We start from the raw sequence: 17,725 nt of genomic DNA on the forward strand, positions 1-17,725 counted from the left end.
CTGTCTGTCTGTCTGTCTGTCTGTCTGTCTGTCTGTCTGTCTGTCTGTCTGTCTGTCTGTCTGTGCCTGCCTGTCTGTCTGTCCACCCAGATCTTTCAAGAGCATCCTCTCCAACGCTGTTACCTGGTCAACGACACATGGACATCATCATCATGCAACAACACTGTGGTTGGCGTGCCTGGCAAGGTGGTGGGGGAGCCCAACACAGCCCTCCTGACGTTGGTGCTAATGTCTGGAACGTTCTTCATTGCGTTCTACCTGCGCAAGTTCAAGAACAGTGCCTTTTTCCCAGGCAAGGTAAGTACAGTAAGCCTGGGCTGCCTGACCAGAGCCATACAGTATTGGTCCTTAAAAATACTTATTCAAAATGCATTAAAGGTGCACTATGCAGAAATTGCTCTGCCATTTCCTGGTTGATAAAATTCTAATAGTTCACCTAATTTCAGTTTATGTGACAAAATAAGCAAGTATAGTGTAGAGAATCATTGTACCATCTAAACTGCTGTGAAATATATTTTCCATAACCCCAAATAATTGTATTTTCAGGTGTTTGAAGTTGGTGTACAAAACTGAAAGTAAAAGACGCAGAAACGAAACTTGAGACAGGAAGCATAGAAATAGTGAACATCGAACAGATCTACCGCCTTTTAGACTTGCTTTTGGTAACATTGACCGATCTATGACTCTCATTTCTATGTATATTTTGTCAGGTCGCCCCAAAAGTTCCATATTGCAACAATGTTATATTCAATCTGACTTGTGCATGTTCTTTGTCTCAGCTCCGTAGGATGATTGGAGACTTCGGGGTTCCCATCGCGATTCTCATCATGGTGTTGGTGGACTACAGCATAAAAGACACCTACACCCAGGTGAGATATAGGTCAAGATCAAATGTCAAGAGAGAAATCAGAAGTGAGAATAGCCCAGGCTAACTTTTTCCCTTTGACCACTCCACCCTATTCAGAAGCTAAGCGTGCCCACAGGCTTCTCGGTGACCAGTCCTGAAAAGCGGCGATGGCTGATCCCCCCGCTGGGCTCAGACGGACAGTTCCCTGTCTGGATGATGGCCACCAGCATCTTACCTGCCCTACTCGTCTTTATCCTCATCTTCATGGAGACACAGATCACCACGTAAAGCCGGGTGTACACTACAAGGCCATGATTTAGCTGTCCCAGATACGTTTTTGAAATCGGAGACAAAATCCCCATGTCGTTGCTTACACAGGGTGCGCGGCTGTCACCGATGCTCGTTTAATATGAACGGGTCAGAGACACAATCTGAGGGCTACTGATCTCGTCTATGAGCAGTCCCAAACGTCCCAATATTTTCAAACATGTTTGATTTTAGAAGCAAAAAATCTGCAATGCTCTCGTAGTGTGAGATGTGCATATTATAGAGTAATACAACCCGTTACCTCTGCACCCTCATCTTACATATTATAGAGTAATACAACCCGTTACCTCTGCACCCTCATCTTACATATTATAGAGTAATACAACCCGTTACCTCTGCACCCTCATCTTACATATTATAGAGTAATACAACCCGTTACCTCTGCACCCTCATCTTACATATTATAGAGTAATACAACCCGTTACCTCTGCACCCTCATCTTACATATTATAGAGTAATTCAAGTCATCTCTCTCCCTACCCCCTCACTCTTTCTCTCCTTCACTCAATCCCTCTCCCTCCATGTTCCTCTCTTTTTATACACTCTTTCTCTCTTTGGTCCATCTCCTTCCGTCAGGCTGATAGTCAGTAAGAAGGAACGGATGCTGTTGAAGGGCTCCGGCTTCCACCTGGATCTGTTCATCATCGTGGCCATAGGTGGGGTTTCGGCCCTGTTCGGTCTGCCCTGGTTGGCCGCCGCCACCGTGCGTTCTGTTACTCACGCAAACGCCCTTACCGTCATGAGCAAGGCGGTGGCCCCCGGCGACAAGCCCCGTATCCATGAAGTGAAAGAGCAGAGGGTGACGGGCTTCCTCGTAGCTCTGTTTGTCGGTAGGCATGACCCCTCTAACTTAGCGCCCAGGACTAAATTGAGAGTAGGGTCGCACATTTCTTTCTCCCAAAAATCACATTTTCACATGTGAAATAGTTGTTTTCACATGTTGGGTTAAGATTTCACGTGAGACCATATTTTCACGTGAGTAGAATAACATGTTTTCAATCACATGAAAACTCCATGTGAAAATGGCACTTTGACATGTGGAATTGCAAATTCCCATGTGGGGTTGAAATAATGTTCGCCTCACGTGAAAAGATGGTGTTAACATGTTGCAGTAACAATGTTTCCACCGTTGGAATTAGGGTGACCACATCTAAAAAGGTAAAAAGCGGAACAAGGGAAAGATTTTGCGGGACATTCGAGGAACAGTGGACAGAATACATTTCTTGGGGGTAGGTTAATGGATCACGTTCAAATTGCCCCGCATTGGCTCTGCTCATGCTGGCTCTGAGTCTGTGAGTATCCATAGCAATGGCATCGCTTTGGCTGCTCTGTTCAATGAAGAGACACGAGACAGAAATTAGCTGTTAGCAACTTTTGGTCAATCTAAACTCCGACAAAACTCAAGACCATTGTTATTTTCTGTGAAATAATCTCTCCTGTTTTATATTTGGCAAGGTTAAATCACTGTTGTGACACCTTGTAATGATCTTAGTCAGATATGACGGTACGGCGCAGCAGAGCACGCGCAAATGGTTCAGCTTCAAATTTAGTGAAAAAACAGGTCCTATCTGGCCCCAACCCAATGTATAATGTCTGGGTCCGTCAGACGGGTTGCGTAGTAGAGCTTTACAAGGAAGTGGCCCCTGGCGACAAGCCCCGTATCCAGGAATTGAAAGAGCAGAGGGTGACGTGCTTCCTCATTGCTCTGTTCGTCGGTAGGCTTTACCCCTCTAACTTAGGGCCAAGGCCTAACTCGAGAGTAGGTTCGCAAAATTCCAGAAACTTTCCCAAAATGCACAGGTTTTCCAAAAATCCTGGTTGGAGGATCTCCCTGGAATTAGGAGGGAATAAGCAGGGAGAGGATCCTACAACCAGGATTTCTGGAAGACCTGGGAAGTTTGGGAACGGTTCTGGAGTTTTACAATCCTACTCCCCCTACAAAAAAAAACACATGTCAAATTTGCAGTTTCATATGTAAAATATCTGTTTCACATTTATTGAATTTAGAGTTCACATGTTAACACCACCTTTTCACATGTGAGGAGAATAACATGTTTTCACCTCACATGTGAATTACAGTTTCACATGTGAAATTTTACATGTTAAAAACATTCACATGTGAAAATCGGATATGCACTTTCACAAATGTAAAACAAAAGTTTGTGTGAATATCTGACTTTCACATGTGGAATTGCATTTTCACATGTGAAAAAAAATCATGTGTCTAAATGTAATTTGCGGTTTCACACGTAAGAATCCTCCACATGTGAAAATCTCATGTGGAGTTGAAATAATGATATTCTTCTCACATGTGAAAAGATGGTGTTAGTGTGTTGCAGTAGCAATGTTTCCACCGTTGGAATTAGGGTGACCACATCTGAAAAAAAACTAATGCGGGACATGGGAACGATTTTGCAGGACATTCGAGGAACAGTGGACAGAACCTTATTTTGGGGGGCAGGTTAATGGAGCATAGTTCTGCACTGTTAAGGGCTTGTAAGGAAGCATTTCACAGTAAAGTCTACACTTGTTGTATTCGGCGCATGTGACAAATAAAGTTTGATTTGATTTGATAGTTCTGCTGTATGAAGGCCACTGCCTGCTAAACGGGTAATATTTATTTACTACATCCATTTTTGGATTTATAAATTCCTTATATGTACCCATTTATTCCTGAAATGCCTCATGAGCTTAGTTCAACTGTTGTAACCCATTAGAACCCTAAATATAAGCTTGATTTAAGCCAAAGTAAATGTAAACAAACACATGTATATAGCCTTAAAACATGGTTAAAAATGTAATTTTTATATAATGGATGGTCAGTCCTTGCATCAAAAGCATAGTCTATGGATTCGTGTGTTTGCATTTCTCCAGCCACATCCCTCAGCTTTTTATCGAAACTGGCGGGGACAGGGGCGATTTTATCATGTGTATCTTGGTGGGGAAAACAAAACAAAAAAATGTAGATGCACGCCAGCAGAGCCAACAATACATTAAATGTACTATAACGGTGAAAAACAGTGTCCACAAACTGTTGGAGCCTACATAAAGCTGTCCCAACAGCAGAGCTTTCTTTTTAGCACTATGAAGTGAATCCTTACCACAGCTACACCTGGCTATCAGCAATCTCATTTATTGCCTTTTCAACAAGCATAACTGACAATTAGATGTACAAACTACAACACTGTCATGACGTGGCCCTTTCTGGGTGTAGATCGTGGCTTCTCCCCCCCTCACTCTCTCTCCTTAACCAGGTTTAGCACCCCAGGTCATAAATACAGGGTAGAACCTACCATGCAGTATTCAGAGAGAGAGAACGAAGGACTTCACTTAGCCAAACTCCTAAATCCCCAAAATGGGAGAATTAAACATTCGTTCTAGTTTTGAGAATGTGGGAATGATCCGTGAACACTTAAGGGATAGCTATGTTGAGTTCATTTGGTGATCTCATGAAAGATGAGAAACACACATAACAGTCTCTTAAAGTGTAAATTTCCCAGCTGTCAGATTTACATCTAAATATTGTGAAACATATGTGATTAAATATGAAACTATTTGTGAAAAGATGTAATGTGATATTAACCTTCTAAATGAGAGTATGGATTTTCATATAAAGATTAACTAGTCAGTGGCCACACCCCCGTGAGCCCAGACATCACATTAGGCATCATGGAACCGTCCCTTTCCTACTGAAACGTAGAAAACCCACTCCTGATGAAATTCACACCAGACCACGTAAACCCTGATGTAAGCTAAGGTTGCAAACGGTTGAATTTCTAAGACCAAAACATGCCGGGTGATGCTGGTGTGTGAAGTGGTTTAAACTACAACTCTACCAAAGGACAAGACTATACCACGTGGAGCATTGGCTACACGGCTGGAAATGGTTAAACTCTGAGACTATCAATCTCTACAGAAGAAGAGTAAATCTTAGACACAAATTACTAGTCTGCAGCTAGAAATTATGTAAACCTAGGACGAGAATACAGACATTCTATTCCGCTCTGAAGTATCCATTCTAACCACCTACAGGACGATCGAGGATTCCAACAGAGAACAACGACATACGGGCGTAAATATACAGTTGAAGTTGGAAGTTTACATACATTTAGGTTGGAGTCATTAACTCGTTTTTCAACCACTCCACAAATTTCTTATTAACAAACTATAGTTTTGGCAAGTCGGTTAGGACATTTACTTTGTGCATGACACAAGTCATTTTTCCAACAATTGTTTACAGACAGATTATTTCACTTATAACTCACTGTATCACAATTCCAGTGGGTCAGAAGTTTACATACACTTAGTTGACTGTGCCTTTAAAAAGCTTGGAAAATTCCAGAAAATAATGTCATGGCTTTAGAAGCTTCTGATAGGCTAATTGACATAATTTGAGTCAATTGGAGGTGTACCTGTGGGTGTATTTCAAGGCCTACCTTCAAACTCAGTGCCTCTTTACTTGATATCATGGGAAAATCAAAAGAAATCAGCCAAGACCTCAGAAAAAAATTGTAGACCTCCACAAGTCTGGTTCATTCTTGGGAGCAATTTCCAAATGCCTGAAGGTACGACGTTCATCTGTACAAACAATAGTACGCAAGTATAAACACCATGGGACCACGCAGCCGTCATACCGCTCAGGAAGGAGACGCGTTCTGTCTCCCAGAGATGAACGTACTTTGGTGCGAAAAGTGCAAATCCATCCCAGAACAACAGCAAAGGACCTTGTGAAGATGCTGGAGGAAACGGGTACAAAAGTATCTATATCCACTGTAAAACGAGTCCTACATCGACATAACCTGAAAGGCCGCTCAGCAAGAAAGAAGCCACTGCTCCAAAACCGCCATATAAAAGCCAGACTACGGTTTGCAACTGCACATGGGGACAAAGATTGTACTTTTTGGAGAAATGCTCCTCTGGTCTGATGAAACAAAAAATAGAACTGTTTGGCCATAATGACCATCGTTATGTTTGGAGGAAGAAGGGGGAGGATTGCAAGCCAAAGAACACCATCCTAACCGTGAAGCACGGGGGTGGTAGCATCATGCTGTGGGGGGGCTTTGCTGCAGGAGGGACTGGTGCACTTCACAAAATAGATGGCATCATGAGGCAGGAAAATTATGTGGATATATTGAAGCAACATCTCAAGACATCAGTCAGGAAGTTAAAGCTTGGTCGCAAATGGGTCTCCCAAATAGACAATGACCCCAAGCATACATCCAAAGTTGTGGCAAAATGGCTTAAGGACAACAAAGTCAAGGTATTGGAGTGGCCATCACCAAGCCCTGACCTCAATCCAATAGAAGATTTGTGGGTAGAACTGAAAAAGCGTGTGCGTGCAAGGAGGCCTACAAACCTGACTCAGTTACACCAGCTCTGTCAGGAGGAATAGGCCAAAATTCACCCAATTTATTGTGGGAAGCTTGTGGAAGGCTCCCGAAAAGTTTGACCTAAGTTAAACAATTTAATGGCAATGCTACCAAATACTAATTGAGTGTATGTAAACTTCTGACCCACTGGGAATGTGATGAAAGAAATAAAAGCTGAAATAAATCATTCTCTCTACTATTATTCTGACATTTCACACTCTTAAAATGAAGTGGTGATCCTAACTGACCTAAGACAGGGAATTTTGTACTAGGATTAAATGTCAGGAAGTGTGAAAAACTGAGTTTAAATGTATTTGGCTAAGGTGTATGTAAACTTCCGACTTCAACTGCATATACTTTGCAATTACTCTCGAATGAGCGGCCGTTCATGTACAAACGATTAGCATTTCAATTAATATAATTATAGACTGTGTGTAATGAATCCATTTGTCTTTCCCAGTCTTTCTCAGTCCCACACCCTTCCCTTTGTCTACCAAGCCGTCATATTGGCTTAGCCCACTAGGGACTTTTCTACCATTGTTAGTAACCAATATCTACTGTTTGTTTGTGATGTATTTCTGTGATTATTTACTTAGTAATTAATGAATTAAGCCAGTTTGTATATTCCTGATTCATAATTTACACTTGGGTTTGTGCAGATACCAAGAATATTACGACGTTCAGATGAGACTAATAGAAGGTAAAGAATAATTAATGATTGACTGCTATTGTCACGGTTGTCGTATGGTAAAGTGGACCAAGATGCAGCGGGTTGCGTGCTCATCATTATTATTTATTAAAGAGAACACGAAAAAACACGACAGTTCAACAGTTTTGCAGGCTAAACAAAAAGCAGTGCAAAAACAATCTCCCACAAAGGGACAGGTGGAAAACAGGCTCCCTAAGTATGGCTCTCAATCAGAAACAACGATGTACAGCTGTTCCTGATTGAGAGCCACACCAGGCCAACAAAGAAATACACAACATAGAAACCCTAGAATACAAAACAAGAACATAAACCAAAAACCCCGGAACACATAAATCCAACACCCCTCTACATACACACACCCCGAACCATATAAAACAAATACCCCTCTACCTAAATACATAGCCCAAACCACATGAAACAAACACCCCCTGCCACGTCCTGACCAAACTACAATAACAAATAACCCCTATTACTGGTCAGGACGTGACAGCTATTGATATAAAAGATCTTCAGATTTTTAAGAGTGGATTCGGGAGATAGCCGCTCTATATAAACTAATGCTTCTGTGGTGCCCCGGATTCCTAATGAGCTAGTTATTGCCTGATTCATTTAATCAAATAATGAAATGTTAGGTAACCGATTTGAAAATAGCATGTCATCTCATTTAATCATACTAGAGACACGACAGCATAAAGGAACGATGAGCGGATAAGAGGCTATCCATAATTTAGATTAAGACGTTAATTAGCGAGCTAAGACAGGCGTAGTCAATTTAACTATTTGTTCAACACTTTTGAAATGTACAGCGACAGAATTCAGAACATGGGCCGTTCTTACATTATTCTCCCTGTTCACCAAGTCAGACCTGTAGGATAAATAACAGGGGCATATAAGCAGACAATGGAAGCTCTTACAATATTTGATGATGACATTTTCTAAAACAGGGACACTCTACACAGGGACACTCAAAGTCAATCTTAAATGAATCATTCTTTATTATCAGTGAGCTGGAGAGGTTCCAACCAACTCAATGCACCAAGTATACATGTCGATCAGGACCTTCACCCGGGGCAGTCCCGTTAGTTCTCATATATATATATATATATATATATAGACAAGTTATATTTGAATGATTTAGCTTATTCATCATTCATAATTAATTGATCATTAACGTTTTCTTTATTCATGTGACCGACCAATACTGGGTCATGCATGTGACAGACCAATACCTCACGAGGCTTCTTCTCTCTAAGCTGAAACTTTGAAACTGAGATATCACTTTCTCAAAACAAGGTTATGCGAGTAGTGTCAAATTGCAGATACTGATAGTGAGGACTTGTTCAATCAGTCACTTGCATGAACACAGAAATTGGTTATTAGAAAAGCACCAACATAAAATGTTCCATCACACAGGCTATAGGCTACATGTGCACCACCAAGTCAGAATAGTAGGCTAAGTTATGAGGGGGAAAGGGACCAAATTATTAGGGTGAGGCACATGGGCTACTAACAGCTTGCTACACAACATACACTTAGCATTACTTTCTTAGCTACAGTATACATATCTCCCTAGCATATTACATAATTTATGCAGCAGCATACATTTTTGGACTCACCTTGCTGTTCTGTGCTCACTTGAACAGGAAGGTGACGTGGCGGTCCTTCTTGTTGGCAAATTTTGTCATCAAACTTTGTCATCAAAGTCTGGCATTCTCTGGATTGATGGTGCTTTCAAGACAACTGGGAATTCTGAAAAAAACAAGGTTGAATCATGACGTCAGTGATCTTCAGGTCAGAGCTCTAGAAAGAGGCCAGAGTTCCCGACTTGGAATTCCGAGTTGGATGACCGTTCAAAATGTGTTTTCCCAGTCGGAGCTCATTTTTCTCACTGAAGTCTGAGATTTCCTAGTTCCGAGTTTCCAGTTCTTTTGAACACGGCAGAAATCATGCTGGATTGACAGCATGGCCAATGTATAAAACCTTTCAGGCCGATGGTGTTGTATGTGAATGTTTATCCTTTTTAAGCTTGGAAAAGAGACCCTTAAACCCAGTGTTGTGTCTTTACTATCCTTAATGTGATGACAATTTCTTTATCAAATAAATTAACTATGTTTAATTATTACGATGATTAAATTAATCCTGTAACAATTAACTCATTAGCAATCTTGGGCACCACGGAAAAAGTTGATTTAACGAATTACCGTTTTCCGAATTAACTCTTAAAGATATAAAGATATAAAGATTTCAGCCATCAATCAGTCATTAATGAATTTACCTTCAGTCTCATTCTGAATGTCGCAAAATCTTTGGATATCTGCACAAACCCTAGAATAAATGATGAATCAGCGATATACAAATTGTCTTCATTATTTATTTACTAACTAAATAATCACACAGAATTACATAAACACACAAACAGAATAGCTGAGACATTGATTACTACATAATGCAATGAAAAGTCCCTAGTGGACTAAACCGATATGACCGATATGACGGCTTGTTACACAAAATGGGGGATTCAAAAGAGAGGGAAAGGGAGGGGCATGTAATAAAGAGCGGGAGAAAAAGACAAAGGACTTCGCTAACGTACATACAGCTGAGAACTATGCTCATGGAAATGCAAATACTTTGCACATGAACGGCCGCTCATTCGAAAGAATTGCAATGTACATATTGACGTGAGTATGTCTTTGGTGTCTCTGTTGAAATCGCCAGTCCGTCTGGGGAGTAATTCGACAAAGTCTCTGGTTTGTTCACCAGAGATCAAAGTCTTTCGTAGTTGTAGCTCTGTCACGCTGTCCATGTACTGGTCTTGTAGAGTCTAACCATTCATGACGTGTGGTTCACACCGTCCCCCTGCTTGGTCTCTAGTTTTAAACCATTTCTCATCCATGTAGCCACTGCTTCACGCTGACTGGTCTATAGAGATTTTCTTCTTCTCTGTTGAAAATTTCAGAGTGTCTAACCATTTTGTACCTTCCAGCTCACGCTGTCTAATGTAGAGCTAGAACCATTTTACACGCCCATAGCAACCCGGCAATGTACTGATCTCTAGAGATTTGAATTTCTTAACCATTTCAGCAATTCACCATTTCAGCACCCAAGGGGCTCGTCCTCACGTTCTCTGGTCTAATGTACATTTTGTCACTGGTCCTTTTATGCACTCTGGAAAAAGGGGCGTTCCATGATGCCGACATGTTTGTGCTCACGTGGGTGTGGTCACTGACTTGTTAAGACTTCATATGAAAAACAATTCTCTCATTTAGAAGGCTAACATCACATTACATCTTCTCACAAATAGTTTCATATTTAATCATATAAGTTCCACAACATCTAGATGTGAATCTGATCACTGGAAAATATAAACATTCAAAGATACAGTTATGTTGTTCTACTGTTCTTAGTTACATCACCAATTAGTAATGAATTTGACATGATTGTTCTTTAAGTACCCACGGACACTTCCAACTGCTTGGATTACAGAAATATTGTTTCATTATCCAATCTTGGATGTCACAGTACTACAAAATTTCTCTCTGTTGTAAAGAAGGGATTTTTAACTTCCCTTTCATTGTGTGTGAGAGAGAGAGAGTTCCTGCAGTTATTTACGATGTCATAAAACTGTGGTGGGAGGGGGGGTCTGGTGCCTATGATCCTCACCCAAAAGAGCAAGTCATAATACCAGACTTGGACTACACCTCACCCAAAAGAGCAAGTCATAATACCAGACTTGGACTACACACCCTCTCCACTGAATAGCAGGCTAGTGATTGCTTTCCAACGCTTGCCGTTAGCCACTAATTCCTTCCAAACCACTCATTGTTGAATTTACGATTTCCAACTTGTGTAATGTTGTGTAATGTTTATGCCCAATGGCTGATGAGCGCTGATACGTTTATCTATAATTTCTTGAAAAGGATTGAAAAGGATTTGCCAGTAGATTGTCGACTTGATTCATGATGATGACTGCTAGCTAAGATTTTGAAAGTATGATGTTGACATGATCAGTCCAATCAAAGCTATGGTAGATATAATGTGATTTGACATAATTTTATCCGTGTCCAATGACCATGAGCCTTCTTAGATGGGCACTTCTAATGTAACTTTATGGCAGCACCCAAGGGGGTTGAATTTTCAAGCTTTCCCTGTAGATTTTGCGGTGACTTAGTGTCCCCATAAGTGACAGGAAACTGAGCCAATCATGGTGCAACTAGAGAACATTACCAACCCCTACGCTCTGTATTTTCAACTGGCTGCCCCACCACCACAGATAGCACTGAGCTAGCCTGAAACACCTGCATTTTGGAGCTGCCTTACTCAAGAAAGTGAAAAAGAGACCATGTTTGTATGCGACTTTATTAACTCCATTTTTTTTTTACATTGTTGCCAAGTGATATGTGACACGTATTAATGCCAATATAACAGACAACAACAAAAAACAGGTCTCTACCCCACCTGCCATGAATGACGGGTCACCACTGGGCAAGGAGAACACTTTGTTAAAGTTTCAATTAAGGATTGCCACTAAACTCTAAACACCTTAAATAGAGTCATATTGTTATTATATGGTGCCATCCTCTAGTGAGTGAGATGCTTTTCTGCCATTAATATTAAGCAAAACTTCTGATGTCGAGAACCAAATTCTTAGTATTGCAAACAATATTGAAAGCAAAACATATACCCAAAAGTATTGACAGCAAAACAAAATATTGCAAGGAAATTATTTTTGCAATGCGAGAACAAATGAATTGTAAATGTATGCAAAAAAATGTTTGCACTGAAATATTTTTTATGATAACATGACTAAACAAAATGTCTCCCTCTTCTCTGCAATCTTTGTTTATGTTATGGCCTTTTTCTAGTTGCAAGATTTGGCACATTCATTCAAGCAACAGAGCACTCTGCACCCCACTGCTGGTTTGTCTCTGAAGATAAGCAGGGTTGGTTCTAGCCAGTTCATGGATGGGAAACCAGATGTAACTTGAAGTTGTGAAAATTCTACAGGCAAAAAAATAAATTTAAATTAAAAAATGTACTTGTGAAACTTCACTTGTCTGAAAATATGAAAATGTCAACAACAATTGTTTTTATTTTTCACAAGTGATTTGTTCACATGTTTATACATCTTGGAAAACGACGGGTTTTTTTCATGTCATTTTTTAAAATGTAATTTTTTTTTGAGATCCAGACACATGCTTCAAATAAATGGTGTGTTCATTTCCTAGGAAAAATGTTCTTCTCACGTCTGTTCCCCTGGCTAGGTTTGTCCATTGTGATCGGAGATCTCCTGCGTCAGATCCCCATCGCTGTGCTCTTTGGGATCTTCCTCTACATGGGCGTCATGTCCCTCAACGGTATCCAGCTCACCGAGCGCATGCTGCTGCTTTTGATGCCTCCCAAGTATCATCCTGACCACACTTATGTCCGGAAGGTCAGTACCACTAAACCACAAGAACATCCATGTTTGCAAGGTCAGTACCGCCCAAATCCCAACCATACCTAGGGCTGCAAGGTCAGCACTGCTTGAATCCCTACCACACCTATGTCTGCAAGGTCAGTGTATTGCCCAAACCTCGACCACACATACGTCCACAATGTCAGTACTACCCAAACCCCAACCCCACCTGAAAATCCTGTGCTGCCGAGTAGCTGATCAAAACTTTATAACAACACTGGTTCTATCTTGTAAAAGTGTCCTTAGGATCTGAAGGGCTTTGAAAGCCAACTATTGACTCTGACTAGAACTGCTACTCTAATATGTGTGTGTTCCAGGTGAGGACCCTGCGCATGCATCTGTTCACGGGGATCCAGCTGGTGTGTCTGGCGGCGCTGTGGACAGTCATGTCCACCGTGGCTTCGCTGGCCTTCCCCTTCGTCCTCATCCTCACCGTGCCCATCAAATGGTTCCTATTGCCCCGCATCTTCACCACTCGCGAGATGCAGTGTGTAAGTCTAACCACACACACACCGTCTAGCACTGTTACCACCGCCTAAAGGAGTTGGAGTTTTATTGGTTTTAGTTTACAGTGGGATGTTGCTTCGGGGGCCTTTGTCTGGGAAATAAGCTGTGGGAAAGTCTGGTATCCTATGCAGCTGAACCCTGGCAATAACCTTGACCCTTGACTTCTACTCCTGCTCTCTCTTTGTGTCTTAGTTGGATGCAGATGACGCAGAACCTAAGTTTGATGAGAGGGAGGGCCAGGATGAGTACACAGAGATGGTGCCAACGTGATGGACATTCTGCCAACCAATATACACCTTAGCCCTACAGTATACTCCAGGAAGTTGCTCCAAACCCACCAAATCCTTTGTTTGTTCACCTGATATTTTATAACGCACCACTGATGGTTTGAAATGTTTTACTCAATTTATATTTAATTGTCTTGAAAGTTTTTTAGGATCCCAACTCCCAAATAATGTTTTTTGTCTATTTTCACTACATTGCTTTTTGGAAGGTGGATTTGTCCTTCGAAATAATTTGAGTTACAATGTCAATTCCTGTTTTTAGGTATCTTTGGGGTGTGTTTTAATGTCAGGTGGGAGTTTGAATTGCTATGTGTCAAAGACTAGAACCCAATTCCAAGTCTCCACCTTCTGCTCAAAGTGCTTTTAGCAGAAACTACATCCTCTGAGGTCATGACCTAAGAAGAAGCACTTTATTACGATAGGATCAGTACAGATGTAGTATACATCTTATCACATTGTACTGATAAATATATACAACATAGTCATAGACAAACATTTACCATTCAGTCTAGTTCCCACGATTAGGCGTATCATTGCAGTAGTCTTTTGAATGTTACATATTTATTATTACTATGGTACATTTTTCATTCAAGAGTGGGTAAAATGTACACTACATGGTTCTCAATTGACATGATTTTACATGGCCCTCCAGTATGGCAAATTCATTTAATTAATTTTGTAGCTTCACTGAGAAGCACTTACTATAATGCACACTCACAGAAGTAAAAGCAACAAAAACTTGATAAATCTAATGGTCCCCCATCAAAAGGGCAACTAGGCCACGTTCAGTTAATTGTTGTTTTCAATGAGGATGGTTTCTGTGCCCATTCCAATTGCCTTTAGTCCAATACAATATGTTTAACTTGTACTGTACCTCAAATTGCTTAAATACAAGAGTAGAAAAGCTTTGCATTGTAGAGCAATCAACCAATCATTTGCAGTGTGTGTTTTTGGGGCCTGTCCAACTCTCTTTCGGCAAATAGCATGTGACTGTGACACCATTATAACTTTATGTATAATACGGTTTGAATGGTATTTGTATTTATTATGGATCCCCATTAGCTGCTTCCAAAGCAGCAGCTACTCTTCCTGGGATCCAGCAAAATAAAGGCAGTTTATACAATGTAAAAATATTACAATACATTCACAGAATTCAAAACACACTGTGTGCCCTCATGCCACTTCTCCACCACTACCACATATCTATAATACTAAATCCATGTGTATGTATAGTGCGTATATTATCGTGTGTGTGTGTGTGTCTGTGCCAATGTTTGTTTTGCTTCACAGTCCCTGCTGTTCCATAAGGTGTTTTTTTGTCTGTTTTTTAAACCTAATTTTACTGCTTGCGTCAATTACTTGATGTGGAATAGAGTTCCATGTAGTCACAGCTCTCTGTTGTACTGTGTGCCTCCCATAGTCTGTTCTGGACTTGGGGACTGTGAAGAGACCTCTTGTGTCATGTCTTGTGGGGTACGCATGGGTGTCCGAGCTGTGTGTCAGTAGTTGAAACAGACAGCTCGGTGCATTCAACATGTCAATACCTCTCATAAATAAAAGTAGTGATGAAGTCCAGCTCTTCTCCACTTTCAGCCAGGGGAGATTGACCTGCATATTATTAATATTAGCTCTCTGTGTACATCCAAGGGTCCGCCGTGCTGCCCTGTTCTGAGCCAGTTGCAATTTTCCTAAGTTGTGGCAAATTTTCCTTCTGTAGCACCTGACCACATGACTGAACAGTAGTCAAGGTGCGACAAAATTAGGGCCTGTAGGACCTGCCTTGTTGATAGTGTTGTTAAGAAGACAGAGCATCGCTTTATTATAGACAGACTTCTCCCCATCTTAGCTACTACTGCATCAATATGTTTTGACCATGACAGTTTACAATCTAGGGTTACTCCAAGCAGTTTAGTCTTCTCAACTATCACAGTCAAAAGCTATTTGCCACTCTTGAATTTAAGCAATTTGAGGTACAATACAAGTTAGACATATTGTACTGGACTAAAGTCATTTGGAATTGGAATGTTTTATACAGTATATGGACCCACCTCTGGGTAGCTGATCGTTTTGTACGTGTAGGTGGTAACCAGATTTGACACTGTTGTTTAAAAGCAGCCCTTATTCAAATTGATTCATTATTTGCAATTGAATGAATACAACCCTAGAAATAAAGTAGCACTACAGTACCCCATTGTGTATATTTGGGATGATAGACAGGGGAAGCCTTCATTAATTCATTTGGCAATCTGTGCCTAAGAAAGTAAATGTGCCAACAATTTAAAAAAAAAAAAATCCTATCCTGTGGGACTGACAAACCACATTATATTATTTGAAGAGCACACACTGTAAGTCGCTTTCTACCGATTACTTGCTGCTTAGATCTCGCCATTGTGCTTCTCCAAATATGTTAAATATGTTTGGTCCCATTACCTACATAGTCTATCATACATGAATACACTACATACCACAATTTACTTGATTTTCACTGTTGTGCACTCCTAGTTGTATAGTCTTGGTTTAACTGTCTGAACAACAGTATGTACAGTATGTCAGCTTTAATGTACAGTAAACAAAAGTAGGAGACATTCTATTCAATACAAATTAAGGTATTTCTAAGTATGCACATCTTGTTGGGCCCCAGTAGCTAATCATGTCTATAAAGCCAATGAGGATAGTCCATTAATAACAGCTGTTTCCATCTTAAAATGTCAATGAATGTGTTGTAACATACACAGTCATAATACAAGTTATTGAGATTCTGTTTACTTTCTACCACAAAGTTAAACACTGAAAAATTTGAGTCATTTGCAAGTATTTCAAAAGTGTGTAGTAGGAAGACTGTGTCTCATTCAATCACTGCAAAGGAAGAGCAGTAGCTGCCATGTATGTGTATGTTGTCATCATGTGGTCCAAATGGCCTCCTTTGCAGATTTGCTTGCTGTTGTTAGTTTTCAATTTGTGTGCTTTGTCAAGTTCACCAGGTCATATCATCTTTCCACTCAAAATACAATGTGAGAGAACATAAGATACCACAAATATTTTAGTATATTTCTGGATGCTAGCTTTGCAACATTGCTTTGGGATAATTAACTGCAAATAGTATAGCATGAGTGAGAAATAAAGAAGAAAGAAAATATATTACATACAAATATATCCATATATTTTCTTAGGAAACAATCATGGTTCAAGTGCTTTGGTTTTAGATACATGTAATGCTCGGGCGTAGCGGGAGAGGAATCAAACGCAGGAAGCAGCGATACAGGGCAGTGGCTTTTAATGAGCCAAATGGCGATGAGAGCGCACACAAAACAAAGTGCCCCAAAGACAGGGGCAAACACAGTCGGCGCAAAAACCATGCACTAGCGCAAAAACACAATCAGCGTGTACACAAGCAAACAACAGAGAAACAGCTAGCTCATATAGCCCCGCTAATCAACCCAACTACGGACAGGTGCAAACAATAACAGAAAGGGGGAAACAAAAAAGGAATCAGTGGCAGCTAGTAGGCCGGTGACGACGACCGCCGAGCGCCACCCGAGCAGGAGGGGGCGCCACCTTCGGTGGGAGTAGTGACAATACATTGCAAGATGTTAAAATAGACAATCTGCCTTGCTCTTATCCATAGCTAGCTGTACAATGGTAGACAGTCCCGCTTGTCGGGAACTGTTTTCCCGCAGTTCTGTTAACGCTTAGCCAGCTAGTCCTAAGGAGGACTCCGGTACACAACAGGTGGGAGGCTGGGACGACACTGTGTGCTAGCTAGTCAACTAGCAACCTAGCTAGCACACAGTGTCGTTTACTATCAAGCTAGGTAGTACACGGTGTCACCCAAGCATCCCGCCTGCTATACTATGCTAGTGGGGACAACCAGTAGGCAGTGTCCTTCGCTCCCGCCTGCTGTGTACCAGAGAAATCTGTGCCCGACAGTGTGCTAGCTAGCGAACTCGCATGTTAGCACACGGTGTCGCCCCAGCCTCCCTCCTGTAGTGTTAGTGGGAGGCTTGGGCGACCGGTAGACAGTGTCCTTCCCCCCCGCTGGTCGGGCACTGTTTTCCCGCAGTTCTGTTAACAATGGCAGGAGTGAAGGACACTGTGTTCTAGTTTAGCCAGCTAGTCCTAAGGAGGACTCCGGTACACAGCAGAACGGGGCAAAACCGCGTGCTAACTATTAAGCTGCTGTGCCCCGCCTGTCGAGTTTTCTCCAGGAGCCGGGGGCAACATTGTGTG

At 41.2% G+C, this 17,725-nt stretch overlaps 1 protein-coding gene across 1 annotated transcript in view; it reads left to right on the forward strand.

Annotated features, from left to right (window-relative positions):
• Positions 1–16,527, forward strand: part of LOC106568665 (anion exchange protein 2) — a 61,338-nt gene extending 44,811 nt beyond the window's left edge. The window contains exons 17-23 of the mRNA XM_014139180.3: positions 91–297; positions 780–869; positions 965–1,131; positions 1,751–2,004; positions 12,514–12,683; positions 13,025–13,198; positions 13,407–16,527. Of these exons, the coding sequence (XP_013994655.2) occupies positions 91–297; positions 780–869; positions 965–1,131; positions 1,751–2,004; positions 12,514–12,683; positions 13,025–13,198; positions 13,407–13,484 (1,140 nt within the window). The 3' untranslated portion in view covers positions 13,485–16,527. The remainder of the gene's footprint in view (positions 1–90; positions 298–779; positions 870–964; positions 1,132–1,750; positions 2,005–12,513; positions 12,684–13,024; positions 13,199–13,406) is intronic.
• The last annotated feature ends 1,198 nt before the right edge of the window (positions 16,528–17,725 follow it).

This window comes from Salmo salar, chromosome 14, assembly GCF_965601325.2.
Source record: "Salmo salar chromosome 14, fSalSal1, whole genome shotgun sequence".
NCBI lineage: Eukaryota > Metazoa > Chordata > Actinopteri > Salmoniformes > Salmonidae > Salmo > Salmo salar.